The 14337-nt window shown below is 46.4% G+C and overlaps 1 protein-coding gene across 1 annotated transcript in view; it reads right to left on the bottom strand.

Annotated features, from left to right (window-relative positions):
* The window catches only part of CFAP92 (cilia and flagella associated protein 92 (putative)), a 56520-nt gene that overhangs the window by 13390 nt on the left and 28793 nt on the right, over positions 1-14337 (bottom strand). The window contains 1 exon segment of the mRNA XM_039248644.1: positions 7678-8582. Coding sequence (XP_039104575.1) covers positions 7678-8582 — 905 coding nt within the window.

Raw genomic sequence — 14337 nt, 5'->3', positions numbered from 1 at the left:
GGGGGGGGGGGGGGGGGGGGGGGGGCGGTCAGCCGAGGCCGGGCCGCCCTTGGGCGACAGCCTGCCGCGGGCCTCCCCTCCCCCCTCTGTGCGTGTGGAAAACACACGAGCGGGGGCGCCCGGTGGCTCGTCGCTCAGACCGCCGACTCTCGACCTCGGCTCAGGCCGTGATCTCAGGGTCCACTGGCCTGACAGCGACCCGCCCGCTGGGGAGTCGCTCCCCGCGCCTCTACGCCCCCCTGCCCGTGCCCTCTCCCCTCTCTCTCAAAATAAACGAACATTTTTACAAAGAAATCTTTCTTTGTCCCGTATCATCTAAAAGCTTTATAGTTTTGCTTTTCAAACACAGATTTATGGTTCCTGGTGAAATCTGCGTAGACCGGGTAACTGTGGTCCAGGTAGCTGCACGTGCCCCCCAGTAAGGCCTCCTTGGGGCGGATGCACCACCGGAGGGGTAGACACTGGGTGCAGGCACCACCCAGTATTATTTTTGCAACTTGTCATGAGTCTGTAATTATTCCCAACGGGTTTTAATCTACCTGGAACGCACTTTTGTGAATTGCGTGAACCAGCAAATTAGGAAATTCTCAGAAGATGAGAAACAGAGTGGAACTTCCTGCAACTGACACAGGACGAAAACCCTATACCAACATCGTATTTGTCGTGGGGAGAGACTGACGTCTTCCACCGACGACCGGAAACAAGGCAGGGGGGCCGCCACTCTGGCCCGCGTGACAACTGCGGGTCCCAGTCCCACACGGAGCAGCACTGACTGGAAAGGAAGAAAGTCAGGATGACACGAGCAAACGGAAAGACCCTCCACGCACACGGATTAGATGAACAAATACTGTGAGGCGCCTGGGGGCTCAGTCCCTGAGTATCCGACCTCACAGCCCATGAGTCCGAGCCCCGCGTTGGTCGGAGCCTGGAGCTGCTTCGGATTCTGTGTCTCCCTCTCTCTCTGGCCCTCCCCTGCTCACGCTCTGTCTCGCTCTCTCTCTAGATAATAAACATTTAAAAAAAATTTTTTTTTAAAGAACAAATATCATTAAAATATCTATACTGCCCAAAGCAATCCACAGATTTAATGCAATCCGAGTCACCCCGCCACCCGCGCTGTTCAGAGCCAGAACTGTCCTACACGGTGTCTGAAGCCACTAATACTCCAAGTAGCCGAAGAAATCTGGAAAAGGAAAAACTACACTGGAGGCATCCCATTTCCAGATTCAAGTGGAACCAGAAAGCTGCAGGGACGCCGTGGCAGCGACACGCTCTCCGGCCAGCGGGACAGGACAGAGAGCCCAGAAAGAACCGAGGGTTATGCGGTTCATTAGGACGCGACAAAGGAGGCAGGAATACGCAACGGGCACACGGTGTCTTCACCAACGGGGCCGTGACGACTAGACCCCGACACGCAAAAGAATCAGACGGGACCACTTCCTTCCACCCGCACAAACTGAAATGGATTAAAGACCTAAACGAAACCATAAAACTCCTAGAAGATGGGCTTCTGGGTGTCTCAGGTGGTTAAGTGTCCAACTCTTGATCTCACGGCTCATGAGTTCAAGTCCCGCATTGGGCTCTGTGCTGACAGCGTAGAGCCTGCGTGGGATTCTCCCTCTCTCTCTCTCTCTTTCTCTCTGTCCCTTCCCCATTCATTTTATCTCTCTCTCTAAACAAACTTTTTTTTTTAAACTCATAGAAGAAAACAGAGGCAGTGAGTTCTTGGACATTGGTCTAAGTAATTTTTTTTTTCCGGTTATATCTCCTCAGTCAAGGGCACAAGCAAAAATAAACAAATGGGACTACATCGAACTGACAAGCTGCTGCACAGTGAAGGAAGCCAACAGAAAAGGCAACCTACTGAATGGGGGAGGTCACCTGTGCGCAATGTGCCCAATAAGGGGTAGATCTAACCAAAATATATAAAGAACTCAGAGGACTCATAACAACACCAAAAAGAACTCAATTAACAAATGGACAGAGAAGCTGAATAGACATTTCTTTTTTTATTATTATTATTTTTTTAATGTTTTTTTATTTATTTCTAGGAGAGAAAGACTGAGAGACAGTGTGAGCAGGGGAGGGTCAGAGAGAGAGGGAGTCACAGACTGAAACAGGCTCCAGGCTCCGAGCTGGCAGTCAGCACAGAGCCCGACGCGGGGCTCGAACCCACGAACCGCGAGATCATGACCTGAGCGAAAGTCGGACGCTTAACCGACTGAGCCACCCAGGCGCCCCTGAATAGACATTTCTTGAAGGAGACGTGCAGATGGCTAACAGACACATGAAAATGTGCTCAGCATCGCTCGTCACCGGGGAAATGCAAACCGAAGCCACAGTGAGAGCGCACCTCACGCCAGTCAGGACGGCCAGTATCAAAAGCACAGGAAGTAAGTGTTGGTGATGGAGGGCGTGGAGGAAAGGGGAAGCTCGGGCACCGTTGGTGGGAATGCAAACGGGTGCGGCCACTGTAGAAAACAGTATGGGGGTTCCTCAAAATTTTTAAATACAACCACCCTACGACCCAGCAGCTGCTCTACTATTTATCCAAAGGGTGTAAGGATGCTGATTCGAAGGGGCGCATGCACCCCAATGTTTACAGCAGCGCTGTCGACAGTGGCCAAGTCATGCAGAGCCCAAATGTGCATCGAGGGATGAACGGCTAAAGATGTGGTGCACGTTTACAGTGGAGTATTACTCAGCGATGAAAAAGAATGAAATCTTGCCGTTGACTACAACGTAGATGAAACTGGAGAGCATTACGCTAAGCGAGCAAGTCAGGCAGAGAAAGACCAGAACATGATTTCACCCATATGTGGAATTTAAGAAACACACCAGATTAACATGGGGAAGGGGTGGAAAAATAAGATAAAAACAGAGAGGGAGGCAAACCATAAGAGACTCTTAAATACAGAGAACAAACTGGGGGGGGGGGGACGGGTTAAATGGGGGATGGGCACAGAGGCGGCCTCTTGTTGTGAGGAGCACTGGGTGTTACAGGTAAGTGATGAATCACTGGGCTCTGCTCCCGAAATCAGTACTACACTGTAATCTGTTAACTAACTTGAATTTAAATAATGGATTTTTTAATGGAATTTTGTTCCATTTAATGGAATTTTAAATTTAAAAAAAATTTTGTTAATGTTTTATTTATTTCTGAGAGAGAGAGAGAGAGAGACAGTGTGAGCAGGGGAGGGTCAGAGAGAGAGAGGGAGACACAGAATCTGAAGCAGCTCCAGCCTCTGAGCTGTCAGCACAGAGCCCGACGCGGGGCTCGAACCCACGCACCGTGAGATCATGACCTGAGCCGAAGTCGGATGCTGAACCGACTGAGCCCCCCGGGTGCCCCTAAATAAGTGTTTAAAAAACGAAGATGTGGTATAAATATATACAACGAAACATTACTCAACCATAAAAAAGAAAGAGATCTTGCTATGAGCAACAACATGAGTGACCCCAATGGGGATTATGCTCAGTGAAGGGAGTCAGACAGAGAAAGACAAGACACGTCTATGTGAAATCTAAAAACCAGAAGGAGCGAACACAACAAGACATTCACTGGGTACAGAGAGGAAACCGGTGGCTTCTGGGGCTGGGAGCTGGGGAGGAATGGGTGAAATAGGTGATGGGGATTAAGAGCTACAAACTTCTAGTCATAAAATAAGTAAGTCATGGGATCGTGTCAATAATACCGTAATGACTTTGTAGGTGGCCGATGGTGTTTCGATCTACCAAGGTGAACATTGTGCAGTGTGTAAAAGCATCAAATCACTGTCCCGTACGCCTGGAGCTAATATCATACTGTAAGCCAACTATCATTCTATTAAAAAGAAAAGAAAACGTATGTCCGCATAAAAGCCTGTACGTTATCAGGCGTTTCTGAAAGTCGAAACCGGGAAAAACCAAAATGTCTTTCAATAGACGGAGGGTGAAACTGCGGTGCACCCATTTCACGAAAATTCCGCAACAAACAGGAATGAGCTACCGATAGACACAAAAGCTGGGATAGATCCTAGCACTTTATACTGAGTGGAGAAAAACCAGTCTCCTAAGGTCATACGCCGTGTGATGCCATTAAGATGCAAGATGATGCACCTATGACAAAATTAAGATGGCAAAGAGGAGGGTGGGAGAGGGCGGGCATGACTGTCAATCCGTGGCACGCAGGGGAGCTCTGCGAGGACACCCCAGTTCCGGGCCTTCATTCGTGTGGGCGTCATACAAATTTGTGGTACAGACGACACACACAGCACTGCTGTCAGTGGCCCAGTGTAGACGTTGTATGATAGTCAGCTAAGGTGTAACCATTGTGCAGAACGGGGATGTGAGATCTCTGGGGCATTCTTTAAACTTCCTGTGAATCTAGAAGTATTTCAAAATGAAAATGTAAGGGGCGCCCGGGGGGCTCAGTCAGATAAGCGTCCGACTTCGGCTCAGGTCACGATCTCCTGGTTTGTGAGTTCGAGCCCCGCATCCGCCTCTGTGCTGACAGCTCAGAGCCTGGAGCCCGTTTCAGGTTCTGTGTCTCCCTTTTTTGAAAACTTTCTCCTTTCCTCACTGTTTTTCTGTCCACGAGAGATATTTTTCTTTTTTAATATATAATGTTTGTTTATTTTGAGAGAGAGAACGTGAGCAGAGAAGGGGCAGAGAGAATCCGAAGCAGGCTCTGCACTGTCACGAACCGTGAGATCATGACCTGAGCCGAAACCAAGAGTTGGTCGCTTAAACCAACTGAGCCACTCAGGTGCCCCCATCTGCTTGTTTTATAATGAGCCCTGATATCTAGTAGAGCGAGTTCTCCCATCTCGTTCTTATTCAAGAGTGTATTTTGGGCATGCTGATGTAAACTCTTAAATCAGCTTTTCAAGTTTCATACTTTTTAAAAAGTGGTATTTTTAAATTGAGATTGCATTGAATCTGTATATCCAGTTTGGGGATAACTGACACCTCTATAATATTAAGTGTTCAAATCCATGAACATGGTATGTCTCTTCACTTGTTTTGGTTTTCTTAATGTTTGTTTCAAAAGTTCCATAATATTCATGATAGAGGTCTTCCACTCCTTTTTGTTGAATTTATTCATGTGAATTTCATATTTTTATGATACTTAAAAGTGTTAACTTTTTAAAAAATAATTTTTGTATGTAGATGGTATTCAGAAATTCAATAGATTTTTACATTAACTTTTGTGTCCAGAAACCTCATTAAACTACCTTATCTGAAAATATGTTTATATTATTTGGAATTTCTTATACATATTTACATTTATTGACATAGTTTAAAACACTTATTTCAATGTCTGCAACATCTATCAATCATTTTCAGCCTTTCTTCTTTTCTAATATAAGTATTTAAGTCTATAAAGTTTCTTCTAAATAACGACACCCCTCAAATTTAGATAATATACTCTTTTCATTATTGTTCAATTCAATAATGTCTAATTTCTTTTTTTTTTTTAATGTTTTTTATTTATTTCTAGGAGAGAGAGAGTGAGACAGCGTGAGCAGGGGAGGGTCAGAGAGAGAGGGAGTCGCAGACTGAAACAGGCTCCAGGCTCTGAGCTGGCAGTCAGCACAGAGCCCGACGCGGGGCTCGAACCCACGAACCGCGAGATCATGACCTAAGCGAAAGTCGGACGCTTAACCGACTAAGCCACCCAGGCGCCCCAATAATGTCTAATTTCTATTACAGTTTCTCTTTTGACTCATGGGTTACTTGGAAGTATTTGTTCATTTCCAAGCATGTGAAATTTTTTCACAGTTAATGATTTTTTTATTTGTAGCTTAATTTAACTGGAGTCCATGAACATACTTTATATTATTTCTCCTACTGGGAACAAACTTTTCCTTGAGATACAGTGGCATATCATCCCCCTTGACTTAGCCAAAGCACAAAGTCCGAGTCCCCCAAACTGCCCTGATTTCTGATACCAACTGAAGGTCAGGGGGTTCCTAATACCACCCTCAGGTTCATCAATTTGCTACAAGAACTCACAGAACTTATTGAAAGCTGTTACACTCACACTCACAGCTTATTACAGACAATCAGCCAGAGGAAAAGACACAAAGGGCAGGGTTCAGGGTGGTTCCAAACACCACGCTTCCACTGCTCTTTCCTCATGGAATCAGGATCTATTACCCTTATGACACTGATGAGGGACAATTTGCAGAGAGAAGTCCCCCTGAGCCCAGCCGGTAGAGTTCTTATCTGGGCTCCGTTACTGAGGCATGACCGATTAATTGCTTAATTGCCCACCGGGCAATCTCAGTCTCTAGATCAACCGACACTGTAAGACCAAAGCCCCAGTCGTAAATCTCACCGTTGGTCCATCTGACATGGCCAGCCTCTCTCCTATGATTATCAGGTGAGGCTAGTCCCATCCTAAGAGCTGGTGTGGTCAGCCCCCACCTCCGACAAAGACTCTTATACTAGGAATGACATATATCACCTCCCAGAAGCCAAGGGCAAAGGCCAGACGTTTAAGGCAAGGCCGGATTCTTTACTGCACACTGTAAGTCTACCCTTTTCAATTGTAACAATTCAATGGCTTTCAGTATATTAACCATGTTGTGCAATCACAAACATTAATTCTAGAAAATCCTAATCACCCCCCAAAGAAACTGTAGCTATTATTGGTCACTCCTCACTTCTCCCTCATCTCTCCCCTGAGACCTTGGGAACCACTCATCTTCTGTCTCTATGGATTTGACTGTTCTAGACATTTCGCATAAACAGAATCATACAACATGTGGGCTTCTATGGCCTGGCTTCTTGTACTTGGTATGTTTTCAAGGTTCACCCATGTTGAAGTACGTATGTCAGGACTTCATTCCTTTTTCATGGCTGAATATTACTCATGTGTATGAACATATCACATCTTGCTCATTGGTTGTGACACTTTTGGGTTGTTTGGCTATTATAAATACTGCTGCTGTGGATACTCCTGTACAAGTTTTTGTGTGGACGAAGGTTTCCAGTTCTCCTGGGCAGATAAGGAGACATAATGCCAGCTCCTCCACAGAGAAAGGTCCCCGCGGGGCCACTCTCCCCTCCCAGATGGAGCGACTCAACCTCAGGGCTACCCGCCATTGCCAGCATCCGGGTCCTGGGCATCTGAACTCCAAAGACCGATGGAGGGCTTTCCCAGACTGAAAAAGGGAAGTCCCTTGAACCCAAAGTAGGATGCTTGCCAGTTATGAAAGGAAAAGAGAAGTGTCCATGAAGCCAAAACTAAAGAATGGAAGGACCACACGGGGCCACCTGCTCTAGCCCGGAATCGGGCACTTTAACTGCCTCTACAATATCCCCCCTGAGCAGCCCCCGGGGACTCCTGAAGGCCATCTGGGAAGGGAGCTTTCTGCAGCCGAGGCAGCTTCTGTAGCCTCAAAATCATCGGACAGGTCTTCCTTAGGCTGAGTTGAGATCTGTTTCCCTGTGGTGCCCATCTTAGGGCCACATAGAACACTCCTCTCCCCGTTAGCCAAGTAGGCCCCTCGGAAGTCTGGAGGCAGACCCATTCTCCTTTGCTTTATGATAAACCCAAGAGGAACTGAATGAACATATTCTCCCCAGAGACGAGGATCCGGAGCCTGAGCCTGCCTGCAAAAGATTTCCCCACCCACTCAGCGTCCAGATACAGTGCCTTGTACACGAAACATGAAACCAGCCGCTCACCGGCCCTGATGGCTGCCCCACAGCCGCCGCAGGCCTCGGTCAGCCAAACCTTCCAGAACGACGAGGTGGATGTTGCCGTCCAGCAGGTGGAAGCCAGTGAGCACATCCAGGTCCCGCCTTTCCTGGCTCCCCAGGCGCATCGTAAGGGCAGACAGAACCTTCTGGACGTTCCCCGCGGGGCAGGAGTCCAGAGCAAGGGCCTCGGCGTTGATCGAGGTGATGTCCTCCAGCAGGCTGTAGAGGAGGGAGAGCTTCCGGGAGTCAAACACGAAAATGATGCGGCCAAACAGGGGGCCTGTGAGTCCTGGGCCGGGGGCTTCGGCCCGGACCCACAGCGGCGCGGCGATGTCCACCCGCAGCTTGAGCTGGGAGTCAGCCTCCAGGTAGTGGCCCACAGGCATTGGGTGGTGCTGGAAGCCGTCTGTGGGGACCCGAAACCCCCCAGCCTTCCTCCTCCTGCCGTCCCGGCTGTGGTGTGCGGCCTTGGGCTCACACCTGCGGATGGGGACAACCAAGTTCAAGTACTTGTGGCCAAGGAGAAGGTCGGCAAAGCTGACCTTGGCAACCCCGTAAGGGTCCCACGTCTTGTTCTGGGATTCGAAGGGGTTGTTCTCGGTCTCCTCCGGGGAGAGGAGGGCCTGGAGGTTGAAGTATGAATCCAAGGGGTCATCCCCAAACAGGGCGGGCTTCCGGGAAAACTCCTCCACCTTGCGGTCCCTGTCGTGAACTTCCACAACCATGGGGGGCCCCTCCAGATATTCCCTCAGGTCACTGAGCTGCATCGTCCCAAGGAAGATGACGTTGATGTCCTGGAAGCAGATGTGTGTTCCATGGGGCTTCCCCTCCGTTCTGTGAACTGGAGTCTTAAAGAACTGGTACTTGCAGTACACGGGGGCGCACAGCCGCTAGGAGAGAGGGAGGGGCAGACCGCCAGTTACAGTGACAGTCACTCTGCCGCCCCTTTAGGGAAGACTCCCACGGGGGCTCAAATCCTAATGCCACAGTTGTCACCTGCAGCCCCGGTGACCTGGATTTCCTCTATCACAAAATACTGACGGAAGAGCCTTCCCTGCCAGGATTAAGTGACATATGTGAACGCCCCAAGATGGTGGCTGACACAAGACAAAGGCTTAATGAGTATTAAGTCACAATTTCCTCCTCCCAAACTGAGTGTCATGAAGACAGGCCACGTGCACTTTGCAGACTTGTGGTTTTACTTCTAAGTCCAAGGCGAGGTGCAGCAAAGGTGGAGATAAGTGGTTTTTAGGAAAGGGATCCATATTCCCCAGACATGCATCTGGGGGCTGGCATGGGCTCACCTTTGGCATATCACCTGGGACTCCAGGAGAAAGGTGCCAGGTGAAGAAAGGCTCAGAGGTCTGGGGTCTTAAAGGGGCATGGAGAAGGAGATGGAAAGGAGGGACAGAAAACAGAGAATCTTGCACGTTTTAGCCTTGGTGCTAAGATTTTATCATCAAAGGTTAACCCTTATGCAAGTGGATGATCCGAATTCATACTCCAAGTGAACTACTTACTTTACACAGAAACTGAAATTTTACTTTTAAATAATCTTGGGCTGGTATGCTCCCAGGTACCTGGTAGAAGTAATCAAGAAACCCAGAGAAATCCATGTTTAACCTAGGCCTCAAAGAATCTCCACAGAGAAAGTGCGATTAAATGTGAGCTCATGGTAAAAATAAAAAAATACGTATCTACGGTAAAAGGTACTACTAGCAAAACTGGTTGTACAAAGGCATAAGATATTAAAATGATCAGATACATAGGGGCGCCTGGGTGGCTTAGTTGGTTGAGCGTCCGACTTTCGCTTGGGTCATGATCTCACGGTTCGTGGGTTCGAGCCCCGCGTCGGGCTCTGTGCTGACTGCCAGCTCAGAGCCTGGAGCCTGTTTCAGAGTCNCAAACCACGTCAGAACCGCGGCAGGTTATGTGCGTGTGTGCGTGTGTGTGTGCGTGCGTGCGTGCATGTGTGTGTGTGTAAATTAAAAGCTGATTCTAAAACTTATCTACAGGGGTTCCTGGGTGGCTCAGCCGGTTGAGCGTCCGACTTTGGCTCGTCATGATCTCGTGGTCCATGAGTTCGAGCCCCGCGTCGGGCTCTGTGCTGACAGCTCGGAGCCTGTAGCCTGCTTCAGATTCTGTGTCTCCCTCTCTCTGCCCCTCCATCACTCATTCTCTCTCTCTGTCTCAAAAATCAATAAACACTAAAAAAAATTAAAATATATCTAGAACTGCAAAGAGCCAAGATAGCTAAGTGACTGTTAAGGAGACAGAATACTGTGCTCCACCAGGTATTAAAACTTATTATAAAGCTATAATAATGAAGGCGACGTAGAATTCATGCAGAGATAGACAGTCCAATTCCCCAGATCAGAGGGTCAGATACTTTATTATTACATGGTAGGAGTTGCTGGTCAACCCTATGTACTGGCCTGTCACCCTTTGCACGTATTACAGATATATTTTCTCCAGGTTTGTGGTTTATTTTTTATTCAGTTAATCTTTTAATTAATGGAAGTTCCTCATTTTATTTTTTATTAAAATAATTTTTAATGTTTATTTCTGAGAGAGAGACAGAGTGTGAATGGGGGCAGGGCAGAGAGAGAGGGAGACACAGAATCCGAAGCAGGATCCAGGCTCTGAGCCGGCAGTCAGCACAGAGCCCGACGCGGGGCTCGAACCCACGAACCGCAAGATCATGACCTAAGCGAAAGTCGGACGCTTAACCGACTAAGCCACCCAGGCGCCCCAAGAAGAAACATTTTAAATGGTCAAGATGAACTTTAAAATTTGGCTAAATGGAGTAAGCACATCCCACCTTGCATCACCCAGTGAATGCAACCAAAAACTGTAGACAGAATGCATGGAGATGCTGCAAAGTAAAAGGTAATGTAAAGTAAAAGAATCAATCAGAGATGAACACAATAAATGAAATTTCAAATATACTTGATGGAATAAATAGCAGGCTAGATGAAGCAGAGGAATGACTCAATGACCTGGAAGACAGTAATGGAAAGCACCCAAGAAGAGCAAATGAGATGACAAAAATTATGCAAATTGAGAATAGTTGTAGGAAACTCAGTGACTCCATCAAGCATAATAACCTTCATATTATAGGAATCCCAGAAGGAGGCGCTTGGGTGGCTTAGTTGACTAAGCGTCCAACTCTCAATTTTGGCTCAAGTAATGATCTCACTGTCACGAGATCAAGCTCCATGTCAGGCTCAACACTAGGCATGGAGCCTGCTTAAGATTCTCTCTCTCACTCTCTCTCTACCCTCCCCAATTCACGCTCTCAAAAATATTTTTTAAATAAAATATAGGGATCCCATAAGAAGAAGAAGAAGAGAGAAAAGGGGTCAGAAAATTTATTTGAAGGGCCACCTGGGTGGCTCAGTCAGTTAAGCGTCCAACTTGGGCTCAGGTCATGATCTCACAGTTTTTGAGTTCGAGCCCAGTGTTGGGCTCTGTGCTAACAGCTCAGGGCTTTGAGCTTGCTTTGGATTCTGTGTCTCCCTCTCTCTCTGCTCCTCTCCCACTCATGCTCAGTCTATCTCTCTCCTTCAAAAATAAACAAACATTAAAAAAATGTCTTAAGAAAATTTACTTGAAGAAATAATAGCTAAACACTTCCCTAATCTGGAAAAGGAAACAGATACTCAGATCCAGGAAGCATAGACACCCCCCAAAAAATTTAACCCAAGGAGGTCCACACCTTGACACATAGTAATACAAACAACAAAAAGTAGTGATAAAGAAAAAATGTAAAGCAGCAAACGAAAACAGTCACATACAAGGGAAACCCCATAAGGCTATCAGCAAACTTTTCAGCAGAAACTCTGCTGGCCAGAAGGGACTGGCAGGATATCTTCAAAGTGCTGAAAGGGAAAAGTCTGCAGCCAGGACACTCTATCCAGCAAGTCTATCATTCAGAATAGAAGGACAGATAAAGAGTCTCTCAGACAAACAAAAACTAAAGGAATTAGGTTTAGAGGGGACCTACCTCAATATAATAAAGGCCTTGTATGAAAAACCAACAGCTAATATCATTCTCAATGGTGAAAAACTCAGAGCCTTTTCTTTAAGGTCAGGAAGAAGACAGGATGTCCACTCTCACCACTTTTATTCAACATAGTACTGGAAATCCAGCCCCAGCAATCAGACAACAAGAAGAAATAAAAGGCATCCAAACTGGTAAGGAAGAAGTAAAACTTTCACTATTTGCAGATGACATGATACTGTATATAAGAATACCCAAAAGACTCCACCAAAAAACTGCTGGAACTGATAAATTCGGTAAAGTTGCAGGATGCAAAATCAATGTGCAGACATCCGTTGCATTCATACACACTAATAATGAATCAGCAGAAAGAGAAATTAAGAAAACAATCCTCTTAGGGCGCCTGGGTGGCTTAGTCGGTTAAGCGTCCGACTTTGGCTTAGGTCATGATCTCGCGGTTCGTGGGTTCGGGCCCCGCGTCGGGCTCTGTGCTGACTGCCGGCTCAGAGCCTGGAGCCTGTTTCAGTCTGTGACTCCCTCTCTCTCTGACCCTCCCCTGCTCACGCTGTCTCTTTCTCTCTCTCTCCTAGAAATAAAGAAAAAAACATTTAAAAAAATATACTAAACAACCAACCAAAACAGAGAAAGAAAAGTCTCTTGAGCTCAAACTGCCTGAATCCTAGCTCTACCAGTTACTATCTCTGCCTCCTTAAAACAGTACTTAACCAATTTCTGCCTTCATTTCTTATCCCGTAAAATAGGGATAATAAAAATTCACAGATGGGAAGAGTAAATGAATGAATATGCATGAAGAGCTTATAAAAGGACACAGCACATAAGTATTCAGTAAGACTATTATTGCAATGAGGATTAATTGAGTTGTAAATGCTGAGGGAAGTAAATAAACACAAAGTACTTCGGGTAAATATTGGGTATTGTCAGGAAAGAAACTAGACCTTGACTTCATGACACGGAGGACCTATTGGTACTAATTCTGCTTACTCATGAAGCCCATTAAAGAAAAAAATCACAGTAATAGTCTTTCTGAAGCACCCATTCAATGGTAGTCAAGGCATCCATGCCACAGCCTGGAGTTTAAATGATGGATCTAAATTATAATTCACGAGCCAAACTTGAGTTAATACTGCTCTGAACACCATGGAGTGGCTAATATTGTGGGAGAAAAAGCCACATTTCTTGGCTTCCTCATTTTCAAGAAGTTCCCATACATTGTTCCTTGAGAGTTATAAAGTGGACAGATAGGACATTCTTACTAGATAGGACATTCACAAGAGCCGTATCTAGTAAGTTATTTGGAAACAAGTTGCTTCTGCCCGGTTGGGGGAAAGGGGCTCAGCTGATGCTATACATCTACACTATTTCCTAGGATAAGGTGTGTCCTGCAATGGTTCTTAAACTTGGCTGCCTATTAGAATCGTCTGGAGAGCTTTTCAAAAAAAGGAATACCCAGGCCCCACTCTCCGGGATACAGATTTAATTGCTTTGGAGTAAAGCTCAGGGCTGGATATTATTTTTAAAGTTCCCCAAGTGATTATAATGTGCAGCCATGGTTGAGACACACTGCTATAAAACCCAAAGGTGCCCCCAGTTAGTGGAGGGAATTAGCATAAAGTGAATAAGGATCAAGGACAAAAGACAAAGAGAGGGAAGGCTATCAGAAGAGATAATCAGCATTCTGTTTCTATGTCTTGGGATGAACCACCAGAAATGTGGCTTTTTCTCTACCAGGCCAATGAAAGGTTTTGTAGATGTGATTTAGTTCTAGGCATTCACCACAGGTCCAAGCATAAATCAAAATCTTGAAGGAGGAGGAATAAGGGGACGGGTCCACAAATGTAGGACTAAGGAAATGGGGTAAGGAGGAAACCATCCAAAACAACTGCCATAAAACCTCTGGCCTTTGCTCAGAGTTTTGCAAGGACCATTCCCCAAACTCATTCTCCATATTAGCCAAACCTGGAAACAGCCCGCATGTGAGCAGACCGGGTTAAATACATTGCAATAAATTTACTCTGAGTATCACAGGCAATGAAATAAAGCATGAACTGCCACTACTCTTAGCAACATGGGTGAATCTCACAGACATAATGATGAGAAGGCTGACACATAAGAAGCACAAACTACATGACTGCATTGATATGAAAGTCAGGAATGAGCAAAACCAATCAACGGTGAGAGGATTTAGTAGAGCAGTGATCTTTTAGAGAAGGTACTGACTGGGAGGGGCTTGAGGGAGCCTGCTGCGCGGGTGCTGGAAATGCTCTGTATCTTGGTCTGGGTGGCGTTATAACTCGTGCGCATGTAGACACCGGTCACGGACTTGAATACTTAAGATGGGCGCACTTTACTGTATGCAAGGTATACCTAAATAAAGAAATCCAGAAAAACTCATTTGCTATTATTACTCACTCAAGAAGTATTTACGGAAGTCCTCCTCTGAGCCTGGCCATGGTCTAGGTGCTGGAGACAGAGGTGCACTAAACCCACAGGGCCCCTGCCCTCGTGGCACTAGGGAAAATGCACACCACGGGACTAAAGAAATACGTGTGACAGGTCATCAGGTTGGGATTGTGATAAATGCCACAAAGAAAAATCAAGCAGAGTAAGGGGCTGCAGCGTGG

The sequence above is a fragment of the Hyaena hyaena genome, unplaced genomic scaffold, assembly GCF_003009895.1.
Source record: "Hyaena hyaena isolate Hyena2069 unplaced genomic scaffold, ASM300989v1 scaffold_316, whole genome shotgun sequence".
In the NCBI taxonomy this organism is placed as follows: Eukaryota; Metazoa; Chordata; class Mammalia; order Carnivora; family Hyaenidae; genus Hyaena; species Hyaena hyaena.
Note: the sequence above shows the minus strand (reverse complement) of the source record. Positions and strands in the feature narration are given on the sequence as shown.